Genomic DNA, 14574 nt, shown 5'->3' with positions numbered 1-14574 from the left:
TGAGAAGCCCATTTACATCTTGACTGAACAGAGGCATTGGGTCGAATTTGATCCCTAGGTTAATGTGATTTCTAACAATCGGGATCCATCGAGGGCTGAATGGATTTTTGTTGGGTTTCGTTTCAGCGAGAAAACCATGGTTTCTGACTTCTCAGGATTGCTGCGTAGACCAAATTGCTTGAAGTAACGGCCTCCGTAGCCGGGTGGGCAGGAGCGGGAGTGCAGTAGCACACGCTCTTTGAGTAGACCGGAGTTCAAGCCCCTGAACTGCTGAATTCGGTCGATCTGCCAACCCGTACTGGACCAGCGTGGCAGATTATGGTCCATTTCCCTCAGCATGAATTGTTGAGGAGGCTTCCATCCTGCAGTGGGTTGATAATGGCTGCACTTTACTTTTTTACTTTTAGGTAGAGAGTGGGTGTTAGTTCTTCTGAGATTTGGTCGAGGTCTTGGTGTGCCTTAATTGGCGTGAGTATCTTTAGGCCGTCGGCGTATACCAGGAAATTCAGATTTTGGATTACTAGTGGTAATGAGGGCGATGAAGGGGCTAGATAGTATTTCTCCCCCCCCCCCCACGAGTTTAGTCGTTATACAGTCCCGAACAATATTGTTTGTTGATTTCGTAATCAACTAATTTACATATAATCGATTACTGAAATCATCTATTTTTAATCATTTGATTATGCCCATCAGTACTTAAAACCCAACGACTTCGAAATTAGCTATTCGGCTGCCGTCTGCCGATTTCCAAAGTGTGGGCTTCCACCCCCGGGGAGGAACTTTTTTTTTTTTTAGGAGGCGTGTCGTTTTTATAAAGCACTAGCTAGCATCACACTAATCCAGGTACAAAGCATATTTCAATTCAGCCTTTGATATTAAATATATATAATTTATAAAAGTATGCATATTCGTAGGTAATGAGGGTACCTTTACACTGGCGGGCACAGAATTTATCAACATTCAGTTTTAAAATTGGCGTTGTCAAAGCCACTAGAGAATGCAAAATATTATCTAATATACATATATTTTTAAAACTATTCATACGTACAGTAGGCAGAAATATATGCACCTAAATCGTTTGAAATTTCGCGTTTAATGGTTTTTTTAAACCTTATCAGGGGACTAACAGAACGTAAGCTGAAGATCTGATTTTTTGCTTATCAAGTAATGCCGAACATCGAAAACACTTCTATTTATTTAGGAGACAACTCGAAATTTTATTTAAAAGAACTGACAAGTTCCTATTGGTCCGATTTTAGTGAAATTTAGTATGATCCAAAAATAAAATTTTTCGGTCTTTTAGAAATATTTGTCATTAATCCATCTACTAGGAGTCAGTTGTTGCATGTGGACGGACAAACAGACAGGGAAAAGACATAGGCGCTTTACGCAGAAAACTCCTAAGTAGTGTTTGAGTCATGTCAGCATACTGCTTTATACTTAGAGCCGGCCCTTATATGTGTAATAAAAAGAATATTGTATTATTTACTGATCCTAACGGTTAATCAGATTTATGGTAATTTCTTTAAGGGAAAAACATATACACAGGCGTATACAAAGAAATAATAAATTCATCTTTCCACTTTCTAGTCCATAACGTTTTCTCATGCGTTTTAAAACTAAGTCAGCTACAAGGTGACATCGTTGGCAATGTGAAGGCACCCTTATGTAAAAATCTGTTTATTTGTACTTGTCCCTGAAGATGCTGGGGACGAAAGAACAAATGTTTGGGAAGCTCTGCCTTAAACGAACCACATTTTACAAAACAACCAAACACAATATCGTTGAGGCTTGAGGGGAATTTCAGCGATACTCTCCACAGGCGCTTCTCTCTCTCTCTGAAGGTGTAAATGTGTCCCTCTTCTACATATCCTCTTGTCTGGTGCGACATCTCAACTCATAAATAAGTGTTCATTAACACTTCTAACCGTGAGGGCGCTCGAAGAATTAGGAACTCACAGACAGGGGTTGGCTACGGGTTATAATTTCAAACACATCAAAGTCTCCTACTGTGCGCTGTTTATCGCTATATCTAAATGCGTAATTGGGATTATTTAAATCGGACATCGACAAACCGGTTAAATGCATTACCCCTCCCTTCTATAGCTCTGTCTCGCACGTTCGATTGTTTAACCCCCCTTCTCTACACCGATAATCAGTTCCTCGTATTCTTAAGTCCTAAGATTAAGCGCAAGTAATGTTCTCGAAGAAAAATCTACCAAAGAACCCGGATGGAGACGGACTGTCTCCATCTTATTTATTACTCAAGGGGGCGATATCGGACTTATTATACCCTGCATTTTTTTGTATATATTTGTTCCTATTACACTTTTGTAACCAAGGCGTGCCAGCTAAGAGATTTAGTAGTGCACGAGGCTGCAGGGGCTTGCCATTTCATCTTTATTATCCCTCCTATCATCGCCTTTAACATTCATTCAAATACCGCACCTAATGACCTCGATGGTCACGAAGCTACCCTCATTGACTATACATACTTCGAGTAGCCTACAGTCATCCATTAAGGCTTACGTTGACACTCCCCTCAATCGCTTCTTGATGGACGTGTCCATCGATAGAAAAATTTTTGCCAAGTTGCCCCAAGAGACAAGACTGGGATATAAATAGGGGTAGGTCAGCGTTGTTCCAATAAGATATAGTTCGATGTTTAGTAATGTGTGCACTACTTATCAAAAATATGGAGTATTTTAGCCGAATAGGGTACATAAATACAGCTTTGAGTGTCCCTAGTTCAAACCTACGTGACTATTAAATACGGTGCTGTTTCTTGTGAACTCTTCTGAGAGTATAAACAGAAAATTTATTATTGCAAAGAGACATTTCCTCTTCAGCATGGAAGGGTGTCAGCGCCATGACTATTCAGAGAAATGAGCAAAGCATTGTCTCTCTCTCTAAGAAAACAGAACTGTCCACCTAATTGTATGATAATTCAAATAACCTTCTAAACTCCTATCTACAAGGAGAGAAGTCTCCCGCAATTTCAGAGGGTCATTTGGCAAATCTGTAGATGTCATTTGTTAGTGTAGACTTTGTATGCGATTCCCGTACACATTTCAAGCGTCAGAACTACAAGGACTTCGCGTTTTACCAAGAATGTGACAGAACCAGTAATGCCCTACACAGAAGGCCATGGCGCTGTGCTCCGTCTTCCACTAACCTTACTTTAGTGTCATCCAAAGGTTGCTTCGTGCGTGCCGTACTGAACATCCATGTAACAACGGATAATTTTGTTGTCACGCTATGACGTAGAAAGCCGCAGTGAGGAAGTAGTTCGCTGTAAATGCACGAACGTGGGTGTGTCTGCAATTGAAGTACAAGTTGGCACATGGACAGATGCTGTGACGTCTCCTTAAAGTCTACATTTGCATTCTTTACGTTGTTTTGGCTCCTTCTATTCACTGGTAGACAACAACAGTTTCCAAATGGATGCTAAGCAGGAAAAATAAGTCTTCGATCAACAGTTATCGGATTACGACCAGCAGCGACACCTAGTGTTGATTTCTTGGATTTCCTTTTTTTTTTTCTCTCTTAACAACACTAAAACATACACAAGCGCCATCTACAAAATACAATACGCTAATTATTTGTTGACACTACAGAAAAATAAGAGTAATGTAACCATAGAACTACGATGTCCATATTCAAAGAGTAAGATTTGAGTGAATAAAGGTTAAAATGTTTTACCATCTTTCTGTTTTTTTGGAAAACATTAAAAATTAAGTGACCAATTAACTAAAACTAGCTTAATCACGATGCTTTGTGGTAAGCAGTGCCATCTCGTGGTGTATTCAGCAATTAAAATGAGTTCTATATGACGCGCCATCTAGTGAACATATTTGTTATCATAGTTAAATTTTTATCATAGTTAAAACATTTTATTACTTTTTTTTTTTCCAGTGCAATGACGCACTTCCAGAAACAGTCCCCGGTACATACAACGCCACACGTAGTGAATGGCGTTCTTCACAAAGGCATGCTGGCAGCTCATAGCCACGTCTCGTCCTCGGTGTCCCCACCATCGATGGTGGTGACAACGTCTTCCCTTTTGGGTGCCTCTCCGCTGGCCAATGGAGCCACCATGCTGAACGGAGCATCTGGTCTCGGGGGTGGCGTCCCGCTTTCGACGGATATATACTCCGAGAACCTCCGACGTCGAAAAGTCCACAAATGCGACTTCGAAGGTTGCGAAAAGGTTTATACTAAAAGCTCTCACTTGAAAGCGCACAAAAGAACACACACAGGTGAGTACGCTAGAAATATCGAAATTAAAGAAAAAAGTATGTTTAGGGTTAAAGAATATGAAATGTTAAGTATTAACAGATAATTTCGATACATTTATATCATGCAAGTACACTGCTGCCCCTCTTTTAATTAAGAGTGTGTGTGTTAAAACAGCAACGCTAATTTCTAATCTAAAGCGATATACAACGCACTGAATTAAGGATTCTCTTTCTGTAGGCTACAGTTCTGCGGGGATGATTACTTTTTCAAAGAACGAATTGAAACACAGACATTCAGAGAGATTATGTCCATTGGTAGAATCTCAAACTGAGGTGGCCAGAATGGGGATTTCGTGATTATAGCAATAATATCAGAAAGGGTGTCTCAGAGAGGCACATTCAAGGATCGACAAGTACAACATAGTCAACCAAATGGTTGTATCTGATCCTAACAGCAAAAAAACTATAGGGAAATGACTCTTCAGCGCAGCAGTAGGCCCTGAATTCATAACGTTCCTCCAACTGTAGAAGGGCAGGTGGTTGACGAATTCCTTCAAGATGAAATTGCAAGGTTATTCAAGGTCCTCAGGACCCTGTTAAACATGTGAATTATACTGGATTCTCAATTTTGAGTAGTCGTTATTGCTTTTCATGAAAATAATGGCGTATTTTCTTTCAAATTGATATAATAGGGCCTTGTCCATTCTTCGACAACAAGCTTTAATAGGATTCCATACAATACTTTTGGTTTTTTGATCATAGCTTAACTTTTGGACCCTACTGACTGATTTTATGCATTTCGTTGAGTTACACATTAAAAAGAAAGTGTCTGATGGTTTGCGGCAAACCCTGTGCATGCTAAAAAAAACCCTGCAGTTTCCTTTTGATGAACAGCAATACTGGGTTTGTATTATCATCTACAATTTTTGATAGGTAGATTAGTTAGTCAAGTAAGAAAACAGAGCACTATTTCAGCGCAGGTGTTGAAATAGTTTGAGAAATAACGCTCGCACTGCGTTTTCGTTTTTCTGCCTGGGAGGGGGAGGCAATGTTACCCTTCCTGTGATAGTGGCAGACCGTAGGCTTAAGCATTTAAGAAACTAGATGATGTATTCATGAATAGACCTAAAGTGACAAATATCATCTTTAGTCGAACAACATGACCCAGTAGGTTTTTTTTTTTAACGAAACCCCCAAACACAAGAGATATTAGAACCTATAGTGCTTCGTGCATGGGTTGAAGATTGAGAAGATACTTGTTGACATTAGACTTGAACTTCTGTAGATTGTAATTTTCAGGAAATACGTATGAAGGAAGGTTGTGCCATAAAACGGAAATTGAATGAATAAACGAGGAAGATGAAAAGTTGGTTCTGTGAGTTTGAAGTTGGACAGTAAAAAGGACGTTGACTGGTTCCGGCACGTGTTCGGACTGCTTTGGAAGAGACATTGGGAATTATAAAAGCCAATTCAGAAGAACAGTGCCCATGGAAGTATCTATAGAAAAGGCATGCAGCAGAAACAGTACGTCTATGAGACAGAGAGTGGACAGAGACTGTTAGAGAGGAGTCATAATTAACCAGGTGAATCTATTATTCATTAAAAACTCGAAGGCACTGTTTCGGAACTATTTGGTTCCATCATACTGTTCCGTAATGATAATCAAGTAACGAAAGTTGTGTTTAAATCGAAGTTTGAAGGCGCAACTTGGTCCCCAGGCAGTACAGATGGAAAAAAGGAACCCAGCGTGAGCGTTTGTTTCGCAAAAGATAGATTATATTAGATTGATAATTTATCCTGTTTGCAGTTAATACTGTCCAAGGCATTTGATTTAATTAACCATTCCTCAATAAGCTAGAAATTAGTGAGAAGGGATCGCTAACCCTGATTAAGTTGTGTGTTAGACTATATTCTCAATAATTTTATCAAATTAAATAATACTGTACTCGAAATAACGTTTTGTCCTTCCTACTGAGATCAGTCACATTTTTAACGAGTATCCGCCCTGGGGACATATATGTAAGCGATTTGACATTAATCCCATTTGCAAAAGGGGATTAAAAATTCTTCTTTATGCTGATGTTAAATTTTATATTTTTTGTAAAGATATCCAACAATGTCAACCTTCAGTCTTTTCTTTCTGAAGTCAAATAACTTGAAAAGCAATGTAAATAATTATAAAGTTCAGATCCTAAGAAAAATTTCATAACTTACATTCTGTTAATAAACAATCAATAGCCAGAGAATAACTGTGAAGGATTCTCTCAATCAACCTTTCATTTACAAAATATGTTAATGATATCATTATTCAAGAAACTAGGGTTTATAACGTGCTTTTCCTCACCTTTAAATTGTGCCAATTTAACTGAGGCCCTTTTTACTTCACCTATTCTTCCAGCAGTGGAGTTCGCGAGTCCTCATCGAAAATATCATTAAGAGTAACGTGACATTTAACCCATTACTATTTGTTATTTTCTAAATAAATCTAAGACCTTGGATTTGTGTTTGCATGTTTAATGGTTTAATTTGGTATTTCATGCTGTCATGACATTGATTTGATTATCCGGCAAGGAAAACTAGAAAAAATTCAAATCTGGATAATCAAATACATGTCATGACAGCATGAAATACCAAATTAAATCATTAAACATACAAACACAAATCCAAGGTTTCAGATTTATTTAGAAATTAATACTTAGTAGCGGTTTAAATGTCAGGTTACTCTTAACGATATTTTTTAACGTTCCTATCAAGAGAATTCGAAACCCTTTAACTTTTATCGTGTATTTTTGGGAAAACTCTGGAAGGTATGCATCCTTTTAATTATTTTCTACCACTTAGGCTATTATGAATTGGATCCATTCATAGAGTATAGCGATTTTCAGTGGCAATTCAAGGGATTGTACCATTGAATAAAATTTGTACTTAACTTAAATAATAGAGATGTGTTTATACTACATGCATATATCAGCTGATAAGAAACAGTGGTTCAAGTAAGATTTATACCCTTTAAAGTGTTTTTACTATCCCATCACAAGAAACCATGAAATCTCTTAGTAAAGACATATGATACAAGAAAGAAAGCTTCTACAGCATCAGCCACAAAAAACCCTCCCCATTTCCTCCAATAGTTTGTCTAGTTCTTCATTGAATTTATTTAAACTATCAACTTCCACAACGACTGATGGAAGTTTGTTCCAGCAATCAACCACTCGCTGGCTACAGGCAAACTTCTCTGCACATCTATTCTACGACCATCCTTCCTCAATTAAATATGTCTCCTCATTTGTGATTTGAGCAAGAGGAGGCAGCCCATCAGCATTAAGATCACCTGGTAGGTGCCAAGTCTCCAGACGCTGCAATTTGCAGAACCGATGTCTTTCTTGGCAAGAGCATGCCTTTGTCCTTCCTAAAATGAGGCCTCCAGACCTGTGTGCAGTACTCAAGGTGTGGCCTGACCAATGCCATAATCACCTCCTCATCCCTACTGACAAAAAAACTCCGTGAGCTGTCCTGGCAGCTTATCTGCACTGATCAGAGAACTTCGTATCTAACTGTACAATTATCCCCAGTTCTTTTTCATTTTCTACTACCTTGAGTGTAATACCACACAGTTGGTACGTTACTCTTCTACCCATATATACAGTACTTTGCATTTGTCAATCTTCAGTTGCCACATCTGAGCTCATCTGCCTAACTTTTCTACATCCTGTTGCAGTAGCATACTGTCATTAACCTCCCTGCCAACGTAGCCGAGTGGTTAGGAGCGAGAGTGCATAGCACGAGTTCCTTGAGTGGACCGGGATTCAAGCTCTTGACTACTAAATACGATAAATATTTGAATTGACGATTTATTGTAAACTCTACTGACTTGGTTGTCGTGCCGGAGTATAAACAGAAAATTTAATCTGCAAACTTAGAGATAAAGCCTGATATGCCTTCATCAATATCATTGATAAATATCGAAAACAACAATGGGCCGAACCCTGGGGAACTCCACGAAGGACAGTGTCCATTAATTACCACTCAACCATCCCTTTAATAGTTTGTCTAGTTCTTCGTTGAATTTATTTAAACTATCAACTTCCACAACGACTAATGGAAGTCCATAATTATCCATAGCAGCAACTTGCCCTTAATGCTACACTGGTCCAATTTGTACAGCAGTGTAACTTTTCTGAAGTCCAAGCATGTGATATCAAAATTATTTTTTGTATCCATTTCCTTTGTTACTGCGCCATAGTATCAGATTTACCGGAGAAGATTGTCCCTTAACAGATCCATACTATGACTGCAGTGTGGCTGCATTCCTGCATTGCTTTTTTTTAAACCAGTGACTCCATTATTTTCCCGGGAACAGAAGTTAAACTGACAGGTCCGTTATCGACTAGTGGGTGGTTGATTGCTAGAACAAATTTCCATCTGTCGTTGTGGAAGTTGATAGTTTAAATAAATTCAAGGAAGAAGTGGACAAACTTTTAGAGCGAGTGGATGGGTGAAATGGGATTTGATTTTATTTATTTATTTTTTTTTTTGGCTGATGCTGTATAAGCTTGCTTTCTTGCATCATATGCCTCTACTAATGCTAATTACGTGTGTCACCCTTGAATCCCCCTTTGTGAATTGGAGGTACATTCGCACATTTCCAGTCCGCAGTACCACCCCTGAATTCAAGGATGTTCTCATAATTATGGATAAGGGTTTGCTTGCTTCCCTTAATATACTTGAATAGATCCTATACGCCCCACACTATTTTTTTAAGTTTAACTTCAATTTCTTTTACTTTCCTCTCACTTCATATAAAGTCATTTATCTCCCCGTTAGAGTTTGATAAACTTCTGGCCCCCACTTCCCTAAAGAATTCCTCATGTGTGAATGTAGATGCAAAATATTCATTCAGTTTGTCAGCAATCTGAGCAGGATCGTCAAGTAAACCAATCTGATTCATCCCCTTTATATAAGTAGTCTTAACATCCTGTGCCAAAGATTTCTTGTAATCTGCCTTCGCTTGCCTAACCTCCTTTGTGACTTGATTACAAACTAGTTTATATCAACCATATGCTTCTATGTTGCTTGATAATTTATGTATCCCATGCATTTTTCTTCTCTGCCACATGTCTCATTAGTTCATCTGACATCCATTTAGGACTAAACCTTGAACGGTATTTCTTAGTTGGTATGAAAAGCCTAGTAGCTTCCAAGATTAATTCTTTGAATGATTCCCATTTAGAATTTGCTGTTGGTCTCACTGTGTAGCATTTAAAAACTCTCTGAGACCACCGTAGTCACCTTTACGAAAGCAAAAACCCTTCCCTTGACGGTAGTTACATCTTTAAGTAAATCCCACATCAATACACTGTGATCACTGCCACCTAGTGGTTCCTTTATCTACAGATTCTTAATGCATGAATAATCATTGGTGATAATCAGATCAAGAGTATTACTCCCTCTGGTTGGCCCCTCAAACGTACTGCTGTAGCAATAAATCCACAAAAGTCTTGCGAGTGACCAACGCACAAGTTCCAGTCGATATCCCGAAAGTTAAAATTCCCCATTATAAGACATTCTGATTTACTGGCCCACTTTCTCTGTATAGTTGTTCGTTGTACTCATTAGGCCTATAACATACTCCAACTCTCATTTTTGCTTTCCCAGTGCTTATGTCACATCAAACTGAGCTCATCTGCCTAGAACTGAAAATTACACTGGCCATCCATGTCAACTGGATGCCCTGCCTTAGATTTTATGTGTTGCTTATTTAATAGCATAACACCTTCCCGTGGTGTAGACGGACATTGGGTAGGCTTTCCAGGTGATCGCCTGCTTGGTGACAAAGAGGCCAGAAACAACATAACACTACACACATTTCTGGCCTTTTACAGAGTTCTCTATCCATCACAATGTACCAAGGCGAAGATGAACTGACGTTCAGGTACCGTCATACACAAATCCTTTCTGTGCACATTGTACTCCCCAAATTTGAATTCTACGTTCCTTATATCTGTGTGACATCACAACAATATTTGCATTTGATGTCTTGACCAGCACTTCAACTTTATTTTCTATGCCACTAGCATTGATGTACATTGAAGTAAACATGTACCTGTTCTTACTCTTAGTTATCCTAACCAAGCCCATATATTTACTTGTCCCATGATGAATCCTCGGCACCTTGCATTTCAGGTGTATCTCCCAAGCTAGCAGTTTTCTGATCCACCCAACACTGCCTCGATACCATCAGCAAGTGTATCACATGCCTGTAGAAGCAGTCTCTCCTGTTAACAAGTGCACACCACGCTGAGAAACTTCTACCCATGAGCCTTGCACAATATAATATTCTATTATAAAATCATAATTACTCATGTATTCCAAAATTCTGTATTCAACCTTTCGGGATGAATGTCTCATGGGTCCGCTTCACACCTTAGAATGTAATTCTCACCCTTCTAGCCAATGGCTATCCCAGGGGTGTCTCTTCAACGGAAAAATAAATTGATAATAATTTTTCCAAGGCCGAATTGATTGACAATCTCAGTATATATATTTCTTCCTATCGTGTCTGGGCAGGATTGCAGAATTTTTCAACATTGACCTGTACTTTGTTAAGCAAGTCAGCAGTGCCCACGTATAGAACATATCAATCACCATACCCCTTGAAAGATGATATCTGCCCTAAAACGTCACGTCATCAAGTTTTGCCCCTGGCAGACATACCTTTGTCGCACAATATATTTCCCCTTTCCCTGACAGTACAGTCACCGACAATAACTAGCTCCTGTTGGACCAGCGCATTCTGCCTTGGGAGTTGCCTGATGATCTGGGCAGCTGAGAGCTTGATGGATCCCCAATTTTAATCCTTTGAGGGCATCCAGCCTGTTCTTCAAGCAATCATAACAACGCTGAGTTGGCGTATAATATTCTTACACTCCCCCCCCCCCTTGTCAATATCATGTCCCATTCCAGATTCCGTAAACATCAAACAAGCAGTACATTTCATAAGGCCCTGATTCAGAGGACAACCACGGCACTCCCACTACCTTGAGCTTTGCTGCTCTAATCTAAGGCATGATTTCCGTTCAAATTCAATATAATTAAAAATACTTCACTAAACCTATATACATAATGCAGTAATAACACTATGCACCGGTTATGTTATGAAGTTTACGTTACTGAATGTAAGTTCCACTTTGCGGCTCCCGAAAAAGCATCTAGTCAAGTAGTCTGGTCAGCAGAATACTTACTGCAATAGCTGATATGTCATTGTTTTGTAAAGAGTACTATATCACAAAAGACACTAAAATTCTCTTCCGATTACACCACTGTCATATTTAAGGTTTATAAAAAATGAATGAAGAAAACAAACGCCTTATATTCATTTTCACAAGGAAAACACAACGTAATAAATTGTTCTTCTTCATGTACGTTTAAAGACCCTTCATCTTCTCTTCCTCGGTTGGTGTGGCACAGGAGAAATAAATGGCAAAGAATTTCATCACATTCTTCAACTTCGTGACTGATTGTTTTGTCGGGTATAATTGACAACAATTGTAGTTAGATTTGAAAATCCTTGTACAGAATCTCAAAAGGACGATTCATTGCATCTTTAACCAGTTGAATGACGAAATACTATAAGTGTCACCAACGTTAGCCAAAAAAGATCCATTAGTAATAATTTAAATTACGGCATAAGTTGGTTTACTAAACTTTAAAGTTGCCTTTGGAAAATAATTTCCTCAATGATCAGAACTACCACCGTTATGGCGATGGATAACTTAGCACTGACTTTCACCACTCTTTCTGAACAGTTCCTAATGAGCGTTGCTCCCTGTTGTCATTCTTGGAACTAATGACTTTATTCACTCGCAAAATAAAAGAAAGCAAGATTAAGGAATGTGTAAGTCAATTTTTTTAATTAATGACGTACACCACTCCGAATTTCACTGACTCACATATGTCTATGAAACAAAAAAGGCTACACGAGGACAATTTGGAATGGATTTGATTTACTCTCCAACCTGCGACTAAATTAGTTAAATATTGTACAAGGAATCCGTATAATCTTGAAACAGTGTACAATGAAATATGACCAAATGAATGTTAGAAGAGAAGTCTTCAGTTTGGTTCTTACTCACTGGCTTGTTTGACAATCAAGCCAGTCAGATATGGTGTAAAACAGAATGGATATAAGAAGTAGCAGTGGGAGGCTACGCAATGCGCACAGTGGGATCTTTTACTAGACATTCATCAAAGTCCACACCACGACTTATGAACTCTTATCCTGATGGATACACGTAAATCCACGAGTAGTGGATTTTCTGAATGGAGATCAGACAGTAGCCGTTTCTACTGGGTCATACGATGCTAAATTTCATCACTTTAGCATCGTCGAAGATAAACAATCGTCATAGAGTGGGGCAATCAGAGAGACAGAAAAAATTTCCATAAGAAATTGCTCTGTTTACAGACGAAGCAGAACACGGAAAAAACAAGCCATTGTTGCTCATCTGGATCACAGATCCTTACTTACCATGGAATCGTTTAGACGTTATAAATAAAGTAAATAATGTCGGAATGACATCATTTATTATCTGCTCCCAATGGGAAGTTCCTAATGCTGTTTGTCTTCGACTACGCAGATTAACATTTATTCCTGTTGGGGAATTTGTGAAAGAGGTGCATAGTTAATCTTAGAGAAGCTAAGGAATGCATTTGTTTTTGGTGCGGTTGAGTGGTAGTTGAGACGTCATTTATCCGAACATAACTGAGGATGACAAATTTGGATAATCGATTTGACTCCACTTTTTTAATGACCCTTGATCGACAGCAGTACTATAAATTCCTGAAACCATTCTAACCACAGCGGATCCAGAATTGCAAAATAATAGTTTCTCCACGAGGTTTTATAACTCCTTTTATTCAAGCAATTGGCATTCAGAGTGTGTGTAAAAGAGAGAGAGAGAGATCATATACAGCGAGACAACGGAACATCCCTCTTTGCAAATTTCGCATGTTTTATATCCGTAATTAGACCTTCTTGCCTCAGCAATTCGGATTAGTTCTCAAGACGGGAGACGGAGGTTAAGGCCACACACGCCGTCCCAAGCCGAATTTAAAGGGTTCATTTACTCCGACCTGCCAAAAATCGCTCCCCGTAGCCGGGTATTTATGTTTCTCGCTCTCCATCCCGTGCTTCACTCGCCAGACAAAAATTAACATCTAGATGCCCACGTGCAGGTCATAAGTACCCCAAACTTGAAGGCTAATGAAAGTGATGCCCCGTAAAAGGGCGGACGCAGACAATATAGGACTGTAGGTCAGCGCGGAGAACGTGCATTGTAATTCTAAAACACGGATATTACAGCCTGCATACCGCTGTATATTTGCGAGGGAAAGGTCACACGAGACCGGGGGAAGGAGGGCAGTGAGATGTTTGGTAAAAAAAAAATGTATACATACACGTACATATAGATGGCGCTCCCTTCCGGCGTTTTCATAAGATTCTTAAATTTGTACGCATAATTTGTGAAATGTTGAGGAAGTTTGATGAAGGAATTACATTCTGAGGTACTGAAATAATCTTCTTTTACCTTTATTTCCTTTCCCACCTTCATTAAGGCTAATATCCTCAGTGTTTGGTCCATCATTTTTGCCAACTTGTACTGTTAACAGCAAATTACCCCTCGAAGGTTATCTCTGTGCGCTCCTGCCCTGTAATGTCAAGGCTCACCAGTGTCAAATGGTCCCTGAAAGTCCATCCCGATGACTATCAGCCTTGGCAATCTGCCAAATGTACAGCGATTTTACAATAACGCTCAGCGACAACTTCTGTTGTGGCATCATAATGTCTGATTCTTTTTATCCAATTAGGAAATCCAAGCGATTTCCTCCCCCACCCACCCCTTTCCCGAACCTCCTATGAGCCACACCCAGAGAAGAAACTTCCCGTTTTACAATAGCGGATGTGACGTGAACAATTTCATGAAGCAATGGAAATTTCGCTGGAAACTCACTGCCAAAAATAAGAATGCTTCTTTGGATTTTTTTGTAAAAACCCTTTGAATACTAATTATGTGTTGGTGAACCTCCCCCCCCCCCACTAAAGGTATGTAGGTTGGCGCATGAAGTTATAATTAGAGAACAAATTGCAAAACATAAAAAAGGAGCTCTACTTCCTAAAACACCTCCTCCCCCTTATCAGCAAATGTCACTATCTGAAGAAGACTGGACGCGCTTCTTTCATGACATAAGGTTGATGGATGGAACACGGAAGGCACGCCAGTGGCCCTCGTTGGTGATGAACAGCCGATTGACCAAATCCCCAAGAAAATAAAAGAAG

The 14574-nt window shown here is 39.2% G+C and overlaps 1 protein-coding gene across 1 annotated transcript in view; it reads left to right on the top strand.

The window, feature by feature from the left end:
* The window catches only part of LOC150080727 (uncharacterized), a 269174-nt gene that overhangs the window by 243711 nt on the left and 10889 nt on the right, over positions 1 to 14574 (top strand). The window contains exon 7 of the mRNA XM_090381152.1: positions 3916 to 4259. Coding sequence (XP_090237278.1) covers positions 3916 to 4259 — 344 coding nt within the window. The remainder of the gene's footprint in view (positions 1 to 3915; positions 4260 to 14574) is intronic.

Source organism: Mastigoproctus giganteus, chromosome 9, assembly GCF_048544385.1.
Source record: "Mastigoproctus giganteus isolate SK-2022 chromosome 9, ASM4854438v1, whole genome shotgun sequence".
In the NCBI taxonomy this organism is placed as follows: Eukaryota; Metazoa; Arthropoda; class Arachnida; order Uropygi; family Thelyphonidae; genus Mastigoproctus; species Mastigoproctus giganteus.
This window is presented reverse-complemented; position numbering and strand designations above follow the sequence as displayed.